A 17,855-nucleotide genomic window follows, 5' to 3' on the forward strand; every position below is an offset into this window, starting at 1 on the left:
ATCTAAGCCAAAATATATCTAAGCTATCACTACCTGGATTTTTCTCAGATGTAATGCAGATTAGCATATCAAAAACAGAGTTTTGGGGTTTTTAGGCAATGTGCACTAATGGGATATCAGATCAGCCCACATTAACATCCATACAAAAGCAGAGAAGCCAAAACATGACCCTACTGAACCAGGCCAGCGAGCACTACCATTTCTATTACCCAGGCCTTGTTTCCTCATAAAACAATAACTAAACACATAAAAATCAGCCTTCCACAGGCAAAATGACAAACAAACAAAGCTTCCTCAGCAAATAAACAAATGCATTACAACATTTTAAAAATATCTGAGGCTGCTTTAAAAGCCAAGTTGAGAGATTAAAAAATGGGACCACAGAATGCAAATTTCACTGAGCTGGAGGTAACACAGGCCTGCTCTGAACCCTCAGACCTACACACGTGGCTTTGTCTGGAGCTTTAATTTACTCCTTGGGGGCACAAAACCATTTCTGCTGCCATAAGAGCAGGAGGGGCCCTCTAGCAGCAGGAACCCCCCCAAAGGCCACACTCACTGGTCCGGCAGGACGGCGTTGTCGTTCAGGGTGAGCTTTCCCTGGATGCCGTGGCACAGCTCCGGTGGGATGTCCACTGCCTAGGGAGGAAGGTTTCAGCTGCAGCACCTCAGACCTCCCATCTCACCACTTCCCCTGAGCAACAAGGGCAACCTACCTCTGTGTTCTTGGTCTTGTACTGCTCCACGATGAAGTCACAGAGGGGATGGTGCTTCCCGACAAAGAGAACGTCACCGCCAAGGCTGTTCCTCCTGGCTGGAGAAATGATGGGAATGGGGCAAGAGTTCAGGGGAAAGAGGGAAGGAAGGAAGGAATGCAGCAAAGCAGCAAGGCTGTCCTGGTGACACCTCCACAAAAGCCAAGTTTCACTGTGATTTAGAAGAAAGCTCTGAGAACATAGGAAAGACAATATCTACAAGAGCAGGATGTGTCTGGTCCCAAGGACAGCTGGCAGGCAGTAAAATAATGGGAATCTTGTGTTCAGTGGAGGAATGCTGAATTTAGAATAGAGTAACACTGCAGATACAGACAGAACAGATAAAAAACAACCCCAAACCCCACACAGCTCCACATTTTATGCACAAGAACCAGATGTTATTTCTGTACAAAAGAGAAACAAACATTAGCCTTTATAAGCTGAACAAGTGTTACAAAACAAATCCACTGAGGATCACCAATTACCAGCAGCATCCCTGAGGAAGAGTCTGTCAAACTCAAGCCAACCAAACATTCAGGACACCTTCTTCATTCATTTACAGTGAATTTCATAGGTGGCAACAAAATACCCCAGTTCTTTAGCCCAACACCCCAATTCTTTAGCCCAACACCCCAATTCTTACTCTCTTCAGGAGTGAGGTCAGGGTACACTTTCTCCAGGGCAGCTCTGAGGCGTCGCTCATCCACAAAGGGCAACAACGCCACACCTGGCAAAACCAAAACAGAGTTTCCTCCCACCTGTTGAAAAAACCCAGAGCATCCCCAAAAACAGACACCAGCATGGCAAGCTCTGATAAGATTCCTTAGCCAAGAAACAGCCAGAACAGTGTGAATCTGAAGGAATCATATTTTTGCTTCAGAAGTCAGATCTTTCTGTGGCTTTATTCAAACAAAACCTGTTGCACTCAAATTGAAAACCTAAAATTTTAATTGCAGTGTAAATTACACCCATCCACAGAATCTGGAAGACCTTGGAAATTAACATTCTTTAAAGAAAGGAAAAGTTGCATAAATGCTGTAGCTCTTTTTCCATTCATTGTATGCTCCAAAATATTTCTATACTCTCCAAAGTATTTTTGGCACAGTACTAATGAGCCACTGATTGTGCAGAACAAGATCCATTAATTAAATGCAAAGGAGACAAAAGACAATTACACACTGAGGCTGATAAAAAGAGAAGAATGATTACTCTAGTTCAGGACAAATGAACAAATCTAGAATGACTGCTGAAATTACCAATAATCATTGCCAATCCAAAACCAGTTACTGATTTGTAATTTGCTCTTCATACTAATTTCTTTACAAAAACACACCTGCTGTAAAATACTTGTCCCCACAACAAGTAACACAAGTTACCTTTGTGCAGCATTTCTCACTAAGATAATTTTCCAATTTCTTTCTATTTTTACAGGTTTTTAAGACTAATGTCTAAAAATTAAAAAGAGGACAGTTGAAGTTTCACCTTGCCAAGCATACTTCTTCCCATTCAAATCAATAGCAAAATCTTCAGGGTAGAAGTCAATGATGCTTGATTCCTGGAATTGGAAAAACAAAAATCACCCTTAAAGCCAACTTTGACACGGGTTCAGAATGTCACGTGGTGCCAAATAGAAAGGTCTTTGATAACAGAAACAGCTTTCATTAAAAGCCATTTAAATACAAAGTGAGGATGGGCACTTGTACTACTCAGAGATTTAAAACAAGAAATTGAGGAGAGAAAAATAAGGATAAAGAGGAGAGCTAATCAGGGTAAGTTATCTGCTCCCCAACTAAGTTTTGGAAGATTTCTGGAAAAAACTAAGCCATCTGAAGTGTAAGATAGCTGGGAAATAACATCTGAATTCCAAGAAATCACTTTTAAGGATTTTGAAAAAATCCTTGCAATCTTCCAAAACCTTTCCCTCCTGGTCTGCAGCATTTCTCTGCCTGAAGTGAGAAGCAGCAGGTCCCCCTCACACCAGTGCAAGATGACCTGAGCTTCCAGAGACAGGAATAAATACAAGAGGGATTCTCACTGGGTCTGTCATGAGTTTCCTCCACGTGGGCGGCAGGAAGTTTCCACTGGCTGCCGGGAACACCCCCATCAGCTGCTCCAGAGGCTTGAACTGTTGAGAACAGACAGGCAGGTGTGAGACTCTTGGAATGGGAGGGCAGATGAGCAGTGAATGAGTTGATAAATCAGGAGCCCTACCGGTTTGGAGCCCTTCTCAAAGTCTGAGGGCATGTCTGCAATGCCCTCGAAGTCCGAGGCAAAGGGAGCGTAGTGGAAAGGGTAATACCAGTTCCAGGATGCACAGCCCTGGTGGGAGACACAAAAATCAGCAAATGAAAATCATGCAGCCCGGTCACTAAACATGACAACGTGGCAGAGAGCAGTTCACACCCCTGTTTTCCACAGCAAAATCCCAAAGCTAACTTGGGGAGGAGGTGTGGGAGCAGAGACCCCAGCACGCCCTGCTGGGTGTGCAAATGTGAACAGTATTTGCTGCAGACGTGCTGAGAAGCATTCTGGTTTTCACTGGTGCTCCTCTCTCCAGCACCAGCACTACTGCACACTTGGAGTAGCACTTTGCTCTTCCCCTCTCCTTCTCCTGCCTTGAGCAGTGGGGAATACAAAGTGTCTCCTCAGAAGGGAGAGAATCAAGCAAACTCAAAACACACCAGAACACCATGCACCTCCTAAAGGAAACGTGGCTCCAGAGGGTCTAAGTCAAGCTTTCACCTCCTCAGCTATTTTTCTTAGCAGCACCAATTGAAACAAAAGCCCACTACTATTTTGACTTTTAGTTCTAAACGATTAAATGTCAACAAGGCTCCTCCAGTGATATTTTTGGTATACAAGTACAGCACCTATAATTATTCTCTGCAGTCCTTTGGACGGACTTGGAATGTTTCAAAAGCCAGGTGGATTGCTTTCATTCTCCTTTCTTTTTTTTCCCTTTTTCCTCCTCCTCTCCAAACAGATGTCTAGTGGGACATGCCCTGCATTATTAGCTTTCTGTAGGAACAGAAAGGCATCCAATATATTCTGGCACAAGTTTTATGGACAGCCAGCAGTAATTACTGGAGTCAATTTTTATTATGGTGAGAAGAAAAAAAGCCAAACAAAGATCCTCAAGCAAACCTATTTTGAAGTTCCCCTTGCCCAACAGCTTCCTAACCTCATTTCCATATCAGCAGGGAGTGATTTTCTAGCTGCTCCATCCCCATACAACAGACTGGAATGGTCTTGTGCTCTTGTACCACTGAAGGGGACACTTTTACCCACAGCTCACCTGAAGGCTCATTTCTACCCCTGGAGGCAGATGGGCACATAGGGAGTTGTGGGAAAATACTCTGTCATGATTAAAAACCACAGTTTCCTTGTGCACAGGATCCTGATAATTCCCACCTATAAAGGCATCCAGGTGACATCTGTCCTTCACAAAAGGAGGTCGTGCACACAAGGGTGGGGGGAACTCAGCTTCCCTGCAGACAAGCTGCACCAGAGCTTGCAAACTTTAAACTTGATGATTTTCATCCCCCACAACAGATGAGTCAGAGCTCAAACTCAAGGAATGGCTAGAGCAGGAGGGAAGAGGATACATTCCCATTTTGTTCCAAGGGGGGAGTGAAAAAACCTATTGGAAACTGCATTTTGTAGGCACCTGAGGTATCTGTCCTGCCTGTGCTCCCAGCTGGACAGGTGGCAGCCACTGAGGAAAAATACAAAGTTTTAAGAACACAGCCCTGTGTGGAAGCTCCAAATTCCTGCTGAGACAGGACAAACTCCTGGGCTGGAGCACACTGTGCTCCCAGGTCACACAGCCAGTCTGACTTTGCCTTCAGGGCACGGAGCTCCTCATTAACCATCAGTCACCATGGCCCACTAATCTCTTGCCAATCTGACATCTCAATTATCAAAAGATTTAAATCTGACACAGATTACTTCAATCACAACACACTTCATGGAGCAGCATTACAATCTACAGAGGAGACTGACAACTCTCTCCCTTGCAAATTCTTACTGGCATTTCAAGGGCTTTGCTCTTTGTTCTCTCATTTAGGCACGTGCAGTGTCATTATTTGTGGGAAAGGGAAAATATCAGCGGTTCTTGCTGCACCAAGATATGAGAACCAGAATCCTGGAATCACTGAGTTTGGAAAAGACCTCTGAGATGAGAGTCCAACCTGTGACCAATCACCACATTGTCAACCAGATCAGAGCACTGAGTGCCACATCCAGTTGTTCCTTCAGCAGCTTCAGAGATGGCGAAACTGCATTCAAACCCCCAGTGTCAAACAGAATGGGAACACATCTGTTTTACACCTTCAAAAATCCCCACAGCTTTCCCAAAACGAGCAACAGACTGAAACAACTTCAGACCAGAAACTTTGGGGTACCTGATAATAATATCTGAGAACCCAGCAAAGCCCTTCCACGTAGGACTGCACAACCTTGCGGCGGAATTTCTCATCGGACGCGTCCACGTCAAATTTGTTTTTGTAGTAGCGCTGCTTCCAGCCAGTCTCCCACAACCTGCAACAAACCAGGCACAGGCAACATGTTAACATGGATGGGCACCTCAGCAGATGCACATCTGCAGGTCTGAATTACACTGTAAAACAAAGCCACTTGCTGCTTCAGTTGCCATTTATATACAGTTTAAATGAAAGCAGAAAAAGCGATGCTCAGCAGCAACAGAATAAAATAGGACTGTTGGCAGAATTGTCAGGGTTTTCCTGTTACCTCAAATATAAAGGCAAGCAAATGCAAAACAATTTCTGTTCTGTTCAGACAAGCTGTGATTACCAGAGGCACTTCTGCCCTGTGCTTGCTGCCTCACATCAGATGAGCTCCCTTTCACACAGGATTTTCAGTCTCTCAGGCCACAGGTGGACATTGGGAGCACAGGAGCCAACCAGGCCACGGTTCATCCTTCCTTCACACAGCTCCCCCTCATGTCTGTCCACAGATGGGGCAGGGAAAACAAACACTGGCTCCTCTTTCACACACGGGCAGTTGCACCCTTCAGCTCTGCTGTATCATGTCAGCAAAGAACCAAACTGGTTAAACCACATAATCCCTTAATAATGATTTGTTTTCTTACATGGAATTTTATTCCAAACCACTCCAAGAGGTCACCTCAAGCTGACACTGGTCAGATTCTCCCAGAGCCCTAAATCCTGTGTATGGAGCTTTAGGAGAGAGCCACAATCCATTCATGCTTCCTTACAGGATGCACATCCCTTTGGCTCTGCAAAGAGGATCTTTGCTTCTGTTTTGAGACAGTTGCTCAGGACACTTCCTAAATCCTTCCAAGACAACTCACACTGATGAGCAGGCAGAAAAGCCAAGAGATGCTTCCAAGACTTCCAGAAAAGCAGGTAAGCAAGAACAGAGCTCCTGGCACTGAAGGCTTGAGGGATGGAGTCAAGAACATCTGCAGGCTCTGAGCTGCCTGGCAGACAGACACTTGCATAAATTCAAAAAAAAACCTTTCTGTGAGATAAAACCCATCTGCAGCTGACTGCAACAATTTGCTCTGGTTTCAAAGTCATTCTAAATACAGAATTTATTTTCACAAACAGTGTGGTCGTATCCAGGACATCAATGCAGTTCTTTTTATTTACAATGGCAAGCACAGAATTAATTTCCACTCAGAAAAGGATATGAAAAAATATTCTGAGCTACAAAAGCTTAAACTGTGGTTGAATGTAGCACATCTTTTTCCTTGGCAATACCAACCCTGTCAGAACCACTGCTGCTCGTGAATCACCACAGTTCATTCATACTGTTCTAGCTTCTTTTAGCAGCTCTGCTAACACTCAGATGGAAATGAGATGGAGTAATATATCCTTAAAATTTATTATTTTATATAAAAATACTGCTTGATAGATGAAAAAAAAAATCAGTCCATTCAGATATAGACACACTGGAAAGAAAATAAGAATGAGAGCATATAATAAGAATTGTGATATTGCTAGAGCTGATGGGCCACATAACACAAATATATTGTGATGACTGTGAACAGAACTGCACAAGGAAAGAACTCTGAGTGTTAGGCCATGGGTAGATGTGGGCAGACTCCACAGAAAACCCCTGTGGCTGCACTTCTCAGGAACAGCTGTAAAGGCCTTCACCCTCGATGCAAACAGTTTCACTGAAATCCTTGACCAATGCAGACTCACTGGTGGTTAATTCCCAGAAAATTCCAGTCTCAACCATCCCAGGCTCAGCCCTCCTGAGACAATGCAAGAACTCAGAGCCAAACCAGGGCCTGCTGCAACCCAAAGATGGTGGAGAGCACTGACAGTGCTGCCCACATGTGGGTTAAACAGCTCCCAGATTCCAGGAGCATTCCGCTCACATAATCAGGGAATGTCTCGCCAAGCTCGGTCTCAGAGGGAGCAGTGGCTGGGAGGCTGCAAACCTGCATGCATACTAATCTGGATACTTAGCTTCAACAGCCAGAGCTCACCCATCTCACTGGAATTTACTGGATATCTTCACCCTCCACATTAATTACCGCTGGATAAAAAAAGATCACAAAAGCATCCGAAGGCAGCGCTGCACTGAGCTAAATGGCATTAATTAGGCTGCATCTATCTCAGCAATTTGCCAACAAAGTGCTACAAAAAATGGCTTCACCTGATATTATCCTCTGGCTCAGGTTCACTGTCACTGTCCTCAGGTTTCCGCTTAATTCCTCCTCCCAGGGACGGGCTGCTGTCAGGAGTCAGGCTGGTGTTGGGAGATGCTGAAGTTGTCTAGGGTCAGAATTATCAGAGATAAACAGGGGAAGGTTGGTGGAGGTGGGGAGAGGAAGATTTGTTAGGCTTTTAAAAATGCAGTTAATTTTAACAGCTCTGTGATAATCACAAGGCTTCTCTTCAGCTCCAAAAAAACTCCAGGCAAAGGATGCACAACCCATCATAGTCAAGGTGCAAAAGGGAAAAACATATCTCTGTTAAAAGGCAGGCATTGATGCACACAGGAAAAGTTGTCCCTGGCTTTGAGAAAGAAACAAGTGCAATAAACACAGTGGCATTTTTTAATCAATTCATATTCTGGATACAGTCCAATTTTGGAACACCACTGCAGCTTCTGCTGCAACTTCCTTTTGTGGCACTAGTGAAAAAAAGGTGCTTCCAACTCAGAACTGCCAGAAATACTCTGAGCTGCTTCACAGCTGGTCTCTAAAACTCCTCTCAAATTTATCTATTTTAATATTAGAATCTAAAACAAATGTCTCCCGTTCCATAAAGGAACTAATTTGTGTAACTCATGTGCAAAAAAGTTTTGAGATTAAAAGGGAAGAGCAGCAGAAATTAAACCTTGAAAAAGCACATTGTATTGAGACTTCAGAGACAGAACACACATCTCTGTGATGAAAAAGAACTTTTAATCTGTTTGCTGCTTGGATGAAGATTTATACCAAAAAAGAAAATACCTGTCATAATTGTTATTTAAAGATAGCAGGACTTCTAACAGGGCACTTCTTTCCAGTTTTTCCCACACTAATACCTTGCCCAAAACTTCATCCAAATTTCTCCCTTCCCCAGCGAAAAGCATCATTCCAAGTAGAAATAAAGAAGACAATTTTATTCAAGCATGCTTAGAAAAATCACTTATTAAAAGCCACTTCCTTGAAAAATCATGTTTGAGGTGCCAGCTTTTCAAGAAAACTGGACAGAGCAGACAAAAAGGAGTAACACAGGCAGTAATTCCTTCCTTTCTCTGTGCAAATGCCTCTGAACATCCACTCACCGAGTTCTGCCTGTCGTGCATCCTCATCTCAAAGGCAGCTTGTCGAGGGTTACAGATTGCCTGAGGGCTGGATCGATTTCCCAGGGCTTGAGGGGAAAACTGACCACCAGGAATAAAGGAAGGCTGATCCCTCTGCAAGATAAACACAGACAAGGCTGCTGAAAGAGCTGTGATCTCCCCAGCACTGGGATGATGCTCTCTCACAATTTTCAGATTAACATTATGGGGAAATGAATGCACAAAGACACATTTTTTGAATATGGAATAGAAAAAAAAAAATCAACCTAACTTAATTTTTTTAAACTTTGAAGTAGTTACATACAAGGCAGAAAACACCATGATTACACCTGCAGTTCCAACATTCAAAAACTAAAGTAGACATTCAAATTCTTGCTAGTTTGGGTAAGGAATTCACTTACCTTCAATCTCTTCCTTTTTTCTTTTTGTCGTCTTTTAAAGTTATCCTAAATGAAGAACAAAGGGAAATAAAGTCAGTCATGGACACAGACTCCTTGGCAAATGATTTCATTATAATCCTCAACTGACCATGCCATGAGGTTTTTAGGGAGTGTTCTGAATAAGACATGGGTCAATTCCTGTGTCTGTAAATCCAACAGAAAGGGATGGAATTTTCTACCCTACCCTGAAAATCTATGGGGAAAAAAAACAGCTGGGTACCCAAAGCTCCAAAACTTTGCTAAGGATTTAAATGATCTACTAAATTTAGCTGCAGCCTTATTTGAGTGACAGCAGTGTTGAAGTATTCACCAGAGATTATAACAATGAAAATACAAATTCTGGGTATTTTTCTTATTCTCTTAAAGGAGTGTCTCTGGCTAATAGTAAGTGATTAAAACCTAACTTCAAGAATGTCAGAACAACAACAAAGAAATTACATCATCATCTTTCCTCTTTTTGAAAATGCTGTCTTCAACTTCCCCAACAGCCAGCATGATCATCTGGACCCGCTGCAAGTTCACAAATCCGCTTTCAGTCAGGTAGCCCTGCAGGTCAGAGAATAAGAGAGCTGAAAAACAAGCCTGTTTTGTGGCAAAGACCCAGATATTTTTAAAGGAAAAGGAAAAAACTCACCCCAGTTTTGTGCACCACGTTTTTATAGATGTTCACCAAGCGATCAATTGCTCCCTCCCTAAACACAAAGCACAGGGTGAGACTCCTGGTAGTGAAAAGCACAAGAGCTGCTCTTGCAGGACAAGAACACAGATTCTCATCTACCTGATCTCCAGAGATGGCAGGTGAGGGAGGAAATCATTCCCCACAAAGAAGCACATGAAGACCCAGTCATCAACACTCCTTTCAAAATCAAAAGTGAAAGGCAAGCTGGCCATGGTGAGCTCTCTCTCCAAGTACTGCAACACACACACAAGCAACAGGAGCTCAGAGAACACTGCAGGGGTTTGGATGGAACTTGTAGGGATTTATAGTTTTGGATGGAATTTATAGGGATTTATAGTTTTGGATGGAATTTTTAGCACCTCACCTCTCTCAGGACACACAGGCGGATGAAGATGAACTCTTGCTCAGAGACTGGCATGGTGTCGGCAAACTGATCGTGCTGAAAAACCAGAGGGGACCCACATCAGATCCAAGGGCATTCCAGAGCTTCTCCAGCCCTACTTGCAAGGTTTGCCTCAAGAGGAGTTGAGAGGGATCCAAAAACAGGCTCCCAAGCCCTTGTGCCAAGGGTGTATTTTGCTGCTTTGCACATCTGTTCAGTTACTGATTGTTTGTTCCCATTCAGTGGGAAAAACCCCAAACAATAAAACACCTCAAATGTGGACATCAGGTTTGGCATGACCCTTTTGTATTTTTATTTCCAAGGGGAAAGCTAGGTATTCCCAGCAACAATTTGCACCATGCTTCAGCTAAAACCAGCAGCAAGAACAATTTGAGAATCTCCTTGTACACTACAGATTAAAAAAATCCTAGAAATAGCAAAATTCTTACCTTTCCTTGTTTCTCTCTGGGCAGGCCTTGGCAATCCTTAACTTCATGCCCCAGCTGGTTACAGAGAGCACAAGGCTTGGGTTTGTTTGGTTTGAACTCTTCCCTAATGATGGTGAAGTTTGGTTCGTGTGTAGCTAAGCCAAGCATGATCAGATCAGCTATCAAGGGAGAAAAATAAAATATGATTAAGGATAAACATAATCAAGTTTTGGTTTTGTTTTTTTTTTTTATGTTTAGAAGCAAAGTGGATTCTGCTTCAAGCAAGATACTGATGTGATTACCCAGGAACCACAAGCAAGAAAGAACTCACCATCAGCCCCACACAGACAGTGGTGAGTGTTTGGGTCGTGGTTGGGTTGAGCTGCACAAAAGAAAATTACATTTTGTCAAAGTCATGCTAAGTAAGTTATTACTGAGTTTAACTTAAAACAAAATGTCCACATTAATTGGAATTTTACCTCTTTGTCTCCTGATGTAATCCATGATTTTATGCTCCCCTTCACCAGGAGCACTGGCATCTGACAAAATAACCTGAAAAGAATTGAAATAATGGCAACAATTAATATTGCCAGAGGAAAAAAAAAACAGTAACTTATATACTGAACACAGCATCTGACTTATGAATACCTGAAATTCTAACTTGTGGTTTGAGCTAAAATATTGTGATTTAAGATGAAATTATTTACAATGAAGAAGCAAGTGAAGACACTTTCACTTTGCTCTGTCAGTTCCAGGCTGAAGCTGACACTGCTGCAAATTCCACTGAAACGATCACGTCACATTTGATGCGTCCAATAAATTATCAGGGCAATGAAATGGGCACTAGAGAACTCCCAGATTCAGCTCACTGATGCACTGAAACATGATCTCATCACCCCCTCCTCACCCTGACGAGAATTAGTGTTTATAAAACCCCTGTCTGATGGGGGAATCAAGCAGAGCCAACTGCCCTCTAATTAGAGCACTTGAACAGCCAGCTCATGGCACACAGCACAGGCAGCTGCATTTCCTGCCTGCACTGCTCCTTGTGTGCAGCACACACAGGGCAGAAATGGAGGAGTGGAGTGGCTGGGCAAGAACAGGGGAGAATCACCCAGCTCAGAAAGGCAAGAAAGCTGGCACTTCTGTTTTCACTGCCTGCCATTAGAGGAACAGAGAAATTGAGCCTGCTGAGGAAGCAATTACAAAAAAGAAACAGTGCAAAAGATACAACTACAATGTATCTTGACACTTCCCACAAAAGCAGAAAAAGTATTCCTAAAGCCCTGTCTCCCCATTATGTGAAATTGTGGCTTCCAGCAGCAAACCTGCTCCTTGTCCTTCAATGAAATCACAGCAAATGGTGCTGGGAGATGGAGTTATCAGCACACAATGGATCTCTGAAGCCTCAGAGGGATGTGTGTGCTGGCCTGCTGTTAATAACAGCTCACAGCCAGGCCAAGAGACAAATCTGTTAAATTTCTACTCTTCAACTGGATCTCAGCCCAGCCCAAACATCCCCTTCATCTCCCTCAAGTGTGAAAGTGGGAAACTCACTGTCAGGTTCTTCCAGCCCGGGTCGCTGTTCAAGCGGTCGGCGATGTAATAGCGCAGGCATTTAGCAAGATTGTCCATAAACTCAGTTCCCTGCAGAGGGTAGGAAGGAAAGGAATTAAACCAACATCCAGCCCCTAGAAATTGCTGGGTACAGGGCCAGGCCACTCACCGGGGTGATACAGTTGCTGTCAAACCTCTCCTTCACCTCCTCTGGAGGCAGAAAGCCACCTGGAGCAACAGAGAGCAGAGTTACATCCAGATGGAACACTGCCAACGTTTCTGCATGGCAAAACCCAGACAGCTCCCCTGGGAATAATTAACTCATTGAAACCAGATTGTTTAATAAAATTCCCACAAAACCAAACCAAACCAACTCTTATCACTGCATTATCTCCATCCTACAAGGTGCTGCCACATTTACAAACATTGTTACTTCAGCAAGGTGATTTCAAAGCCCAGCTAGCAGCAAACACTCCCCTCTCACTCCAGCTGTGTCACCACCACCCTCAAAGTTGCTCTGACTTTTGTTTCCTCACTGAATTTAGAGTTTCCACTGTGAAGTAACTCCCCTTGCTGGCAGCTTATTATCCCTGTAGAGGAGTATTTCCATCTGATCCCTGCTTTTAAGCCTCAATCCTCCTTTCATCAAGCCCTACAAACGTGTACTTCCTTCCAGAAGGGTTTTGGTTGTTTCTCACTGCATTTATCCCTGCTCTTCTGTTCAATTTATTTTCAAAAGGAATTAAGAGCACTCAACACAAACTCATTTCAGGCAGGAGACTGAAGAAGAAAAGATGACATTTTGTTTTGTCTCAGTTCTTAACTTTGGAAAACACAGATCCAGCCTTCTCCAGGCTTGTTCTCCCCTTCTCCCAGCAATGCACACACAGCTTTCTCCAAACCTTACTGAGGTGATCAAACAAGGTGATTCTCAAGGAAAAAACCTCTGATAAGGCCACTGCCCTACCTTTGGCCAGAATTTCTTGTCGGATTTTTTGCTTCTCCTCAGCAGCTTCCATGCCCTCCTTTGAGGCTCTGAATCTCCTGGACCTCTGTTGATTCATTTTGGCACGTGGGGCCTAAAAAAAGTACAGGAGAGCTTGGGTCACTTTTTGCATCTGGACAATCTCTCCTGTCCTGAGAGGTGCTTTGGGTCACAAGTTATTACAAAGAGTTGACCTCTCATCAGACCTACTGATGGCCAGGTTGGATGGAGCAACCTGTGCTGGTGGAAGATGTCCCTGCCCATGGGGAAGCAGGAGATCTTTAAGGTCCCTTCCAGCACAAACCATTCTGTGATTCTGTGCAGTGAGGGGAGATGAGGATTTTCCAGCTGGAAACCCAGCGTGTCAATACTCACCACTCCATCTATGGCCATGTAAAGGAGTCTCCTTGGTCTCACAATGTTGAAGATCCTGTCGATATACTCAAAAATCGCCACCATCATCTCATCTTCATTTTTGGGCGCTGGCCTAAAACAAAGAGCATCCAATTTAACACCTGAAATGCCTCTCACCTCTCACCTTATCTCTCAATAAGGAGAGAGATACAGCACCTGCAAAGAGCTAAACAAAGCCTTACTTGTCCTCTGGGTGTGTGCAGGGGTGAATGATGCCATTCATGTCCAGGTAGAGGTTGTCGAACTCCACCTCGTTGGGGTTGGGCTTGCTCGTGTCAATGGGGACCTTGACACCATTGCACTCCTTGGCCTGGGGATGCAGTGGGGACAAGGATTGCAGCTATTAATGCACAGGCTCATCAAAGTCTGGTTTGGTTTTAATGGCAGCAGAGGAAAAAGTGTACCCACACTAAGAAATAAGTAATTATTATTAAAATCAAGTGCCAGTAATAAGTACCCACACTACCTGCAGCTGCACTTTTCACTATTAAACAGCACTTCTTTCTACACCTGCTTTTAACCAGAAAACACAATAATGGGTTATGGAAGAGTTGTTTTTTTCTCCTGACAAGAAGTTTTCATACCTCATATTATTTCTTCATCCCAACCCACCTAGAGCCACCTGTGTGCCTGGACTGCTCCAGCAGTGGATTCTTCAACATCCTCAACAACCACAGTCATTTTCGTTTCCTCACCATAATTTCAGGTTTGTTCTCTTTGGGCCTTTGTTGTTGTTGGGCTTGTGGTTTGGCTTTGTGGTTAGTTTGGTCAAAGGACAATCAGCAACACTGATTCTCCCTTCCATCAGCCACAGGCATAACACACATGGATTAAAACCCAAGAGCGTGGAAGAGACAGGACCTGAGCAAGGAAAAGCCTGATGGTTTTCAGAAGAATTCTGGCTGGAATGGGTTATAACACATCCAAAGGTGGAACAAAGTGTGCTCTTGAATAGCTGGGCATAAAGCCAAGTTTAAAAATAAACAAAATGAATGGCATGTTTTGAGGTGAAACTACAGTCACAGGAGTGCATGGGATGGGGAAAACTGGGATACCCCTGGGTCTCCCATCACATGGAGCTCAGCTGCTGCTGCTGAGCCAACAACAAGCCCTTCCCAAACGTCTGTCTGCAGACTGCTACTCACTGAGTGAGTTCTCCACATCTCTGATGGAGATTCAGAGAGAAAAACCCCAAAACTTACAGATTACGCTGTCAACTTTGGACAACTTTCCTGCTTAAAGCAGCAGCAGGACCGGCTGACTTCTTACCCCCAAAACGAAACCCAAGTTTCATTCCATTCATTTCTCAAGACTTGATGTAGTATTCAGGTTTGGCACAGCTATCCTGAGAGATGCCACCTCCAAGCACTGCTGTTTGCCTCCTTCACTCAGCTCTCCAGACACCACACACACAAAATGAGGTGGTGCTAGCAGAAACTAAATGTCAGTGCAAACATTGTACCTTCCTCTGGGCTACCCCCCTGGATTCTCCCTGATCCCCAGCCCCGTGGGATCCGAGCTCAATGGATTCAGGAGGAATCCCAGCTCTGTGAGGCAGAAAAGGAGCCCCCCTTCACAAGCCCACTGGGGTTCTCATGCAGCAGCCGTGTGCAAGGCAGGCTGAAGTGTGTGGCAGCGGTATCTCTTGTGATACAACTAAACTGTTCACTTCTCATCTCCAGCCTCTTTTGAAACCATTCAAAACAGATCTTCAAACATGATACTTTAGCTGCAGCTTTATTAATTCCTATCCATTTGATTAAGAATATTCTCTCCTGGATTTTTTTATTATCTTCAAGATCTTCCTCTCATTCTTCCCGCTCAGCTTAAGAAGAAGATTATTTCTTTTTCTTAAATCTGATTAATCTAGCAAGGTAAGAGAACAAGGATCAACTTTTCAATATTTCAAAGAGACAAGCTACCGGGAGATACAAAATTTCTGATTAGAGAGATTTACAGCAATCCTAAAACACACACGGAGCTGATTACATCGTGAGAGAAGCTTAAATTCATCGACAGGAAGACAAACTACAGCTTCTCCCTGCTGTCCTACTCCACTCTCAGATTTATGACCAGATTTGAATATAAAAAAAATGTTAATGAATGTGATTTATCCGTGTGCTGTCCTGGCTGTAATTGCAACGTGCTCTTGAGTTGGAAGAAAGCAATGTGGATGAGGACAGCAAGAGCTGCCACTTCACTTATGGCAAATCCAACTCAAGGAATTTGTTGTGTCTTTCCACTAATTTTAATAAATAATTTGGCTGGTACAAGTCCAGTTATTGAAGACTGAAAAAAGAGACACACCATCAGTAAAACCAAGGCTATGCAAACCTTTGTTTTGCCTAAATGTGAGAGCAGCTTTGATTACACAGAGATTAATCTAACATTTACAAATGTGCTGGAAAAGGCAAATCTGCTCTTAGAGACAGCTGCCCCAAACTGTTACGGATGTAATTGCTGTTTAAATTGTGGCTGCTTTTTGATCTTAAAGGGTTATTTAGGACAGCCCCTAAACTGAGGGTTCCCAAAGCCCCAGTAGAGGTCACATCCAGGAGTTTGGTGCAGAGTCCAGAAGAGCCAGTGCTGCTGGAGCTCAGCATTAAGGGAAAGCCCTTAAAACACTGTTAAGCTCTTAAACAAGCCCCCTTTTTTCCATAAAAATTCCCAGGCGCATTCTTAGATCTTAATTCTCCCCCATTAAAAATTCACCTTTTGCAGTGACAGGTAAAATAAACTCCCCACCTTGCCGAGAGGGCCTGAAATCACAGCTGCAATAAAACCACAGCAGCAGCAACTCACACTTTTAACCAACCCTGTGCTTCACTGCCCGAACCTGCAACACAAAACCACCCAGGAGAAGCCCAGAGCTGAACATCCTGCTGCAGGCAGGGCACACCTGCAGCCCCAACATGGAATTCCAACACTTCACTCTCTTTTCCCTGATCTTCTCCATTGTGCTCCCACTCTTTGTCCCCTTCCAGGTGCTTCCCCGAGGTGAGCACGCCCTGGGAGGAGGAGCAGAGAGGCAGAAGCCCCAGCACATGCCCTGAACTTTCCAAACCAGCAGATTGCAGCCAGTGCAATCTAACAAAACAGAACGCAAATTATTATGGGAAAAGCAGCTTGGGAAGCAAGAACTCCAGAGTTTGCCTCCTCAGAAATAGCCCTGAGGAGGAGAACTTGCCACGCTCAGGGCACAGCAAATCCACCACGGTGCCAATGAAGGGAGATCCCCCCCATCCTCCCTGTCCCTCCCACCGTGTCCCATAGGATGGCACAACACCCCCGTGCCTGCAGGGATGTGCCTGAAGGAACCAGCCCAAACAAACATCATTTCAGCTGCAATACTGCCTGGAAAGGCACCTGTGGAATCCTGTGACAGAGCCTTCGCTGAAACCTCCTCCTGCCGCTGCTATGGAAAGCCAGATTTTAGACGGTGTCTTTGGAATAATCAGCTCCCTGTTTGGCCAGGAGATTATCCTGCACCAGAGTTCTAGTTCAGGGGTTTATCCCGAACTAGAAATCACCAGCAACGAGACAAAACCCCCTGAGGCTGCTCTAGGCTAGAGCACAAGCAGAGGCTCGGTAGCTGCACTCGTGTTTCCAGCAAGTCCCGAAGCTTGCTGAGGCTTCTAATTCCCACCCAAAAAAAAACTTGTGGAAAAGCGGAGGCTGCGAAAAGCATTCAAGAAACAGCAAAAAACGCTCCCTACTCAAATTTCACCAGCGTCTCAAAATTTACTTTGACGGGTCGGAATCACACGAGGGCAGAGCCGAGGGCGTCGGGAAGGGCTGGAATTCCAGGGAAGGAAATCCCGGGAAGGAAATCCCGGGAAGCGGCCGGAGAAGGAGGAATCGGAGGAGAAGCTCGATTCCCGGCTGCGGCGCCCATTCCCGCTTCCCCCACGTGCCCATTCCCCCCGGGATGGCTCACCCGCACCCCCGGCACTGAGCGGGGCACGGGGATAACTCCCCCCATAGAGCGGCCGCTTCCACCGGGATCAAAAACCCGGGAAAAACTCCAACCCCCCCCCCCCCAAAAAAAACCCAAACATCCCACAATCATAAACAACACCCGAACCAAACCCAAACAAAGTCCAAATCCACCGACCCGCCTGGAAATGCCCCGGCGCGGCCCACGGAGGCGCAGAGGGGACTCCGCACCGGGGGCTCAGCACCTGGGGCTCAGCACCGGTGCGGCCCCACCGGCCCCGCTCCGCAGAGCCCCGGGGGGCGGCCACCGGCGGGCCCGCGCGGTGCCGGGCGGCCGGCTCACCTTCTCCTCGACGCAGTTGACGATGATGGAGGGGTACTTGCGGCTGAGCCAGCGGAAGAAGGCCGGCACTCCCATGGCGGGAGCGGCACGGGCAGCGCCGAGCGGGACCCGCGGCGCCGGCGGCACTTCCGGGGTCGAGGGGCGGCGC

General features: G+C 45.1%; 1 protein-coding gene across 1 annotated transcript in view; it reads right to left on the minus strand.

The window, feature by feature from the left end:
- Positions 1 to 17,855, minus strand: part of XRN2 (5'-3' exoribonuclease 2) — a 32,445-nt gene extending 14,590 nt beyond the window's left edge. Inside the window, exons 1-23 of the mRNA XM_058801158.1 lie at positions 17,708 to 17,855; positions 13,611 to 13,738; positions 13,390 to 13,501; positions 12,997 to 13,108; positions 12,199 to 12,257; positions 12,030 to 12,119; positions 10,952 to 11,024; positions 10,804 to 10,854; positions 10,494 to 10,651; positions 10,027 to 10,101; positions 9,762 to 9,895; positions 9,618 to 9,675; positions 9,422 to 9,529; positions 8,945 to 8,989; positions 8,526 to 8,657; positions 7,407 to 7,525; positions 5,159 to 5,294; positions 2,967 to 3,074; positions 2,791 to 2,880; positions 2,238 to 2,310; positions 1,399 to 1,482; positions 717 to 814; positions 560 to 639 (exon numbers count right to left, since the gene is read on the minus strand). Of these exons, the coding sequence (XP_058657141.1) occupies positions 560 to 639; positions 717 to 814; positions 1,399 to 1,482; positions 2,238 to 2,310; positions 2,791 to 2,880; positions 2,967 to 3,074; positions 5,159 to 5,294; positions 7,407 to 7,525; positions 8,526 to 8,657; positions 8,945 to 8,989; positions 9,422 to 9,529; positions 9,618 to 9,675; positions 9,762 to 9,895; positions 10,027 to 10,101; positions 10,494 to 10,651; positions 10,804 to 10,854; positions 10,952 to 11,024; positions 12,030 to 12,119; positions 12,199 to 12,257; positions 12,997 to 13,108; positions 13,390 to 13,501; positions 13,611 to 13,738; positions 17,708 to 17,782 (2,198 nt within the window). The 5' untranslated portion in view covers positions 17,783 to 17,855. The remainder of the gene's footprint in view (positions 1 to 559; positions 640 to 716; positions 815 to 1,398; positions 1,483 to 2,237; positions 2,311 to 2,790; positions 2,881 to 2,966; positions 3,075 to 5,158; positions 5,295 to 7,406; positions 7,526 to 8,525; positions 8,658 to 8,944; positions 8,990 to 9,421; positions 9,530 to 9,617; positions 9,676 to 9,761; positions 9,896 to 10,026; positions 10,102 to 10,493; positions 10,652 to 10,803; positions 10,855 to 10,951; positions 11,025 to 12,029; positions 12,120 to 12,198; positions 12,258 to 12,996; positions 13,109 to 13,389; positions 13,502 to 13,610; positions 13,739 to 17,707) is intronic.

The sequence above is a fragment of the Ammospiza caudacuta genome, chromosome 3 (genome assembly GCF_027887145.1).
Source record: "Ammospiza caudacuta isolate bAmmCau1 chromosome 3, bAmmCau1.pri, whole genome shotgun sequence".
Taxonomy (NCBI): Eukaryota; Metazoa; Chordata; class Aves; order Passeriformes; family Passerellidae; genus Ammospiza; species Ammospiza caudacuta.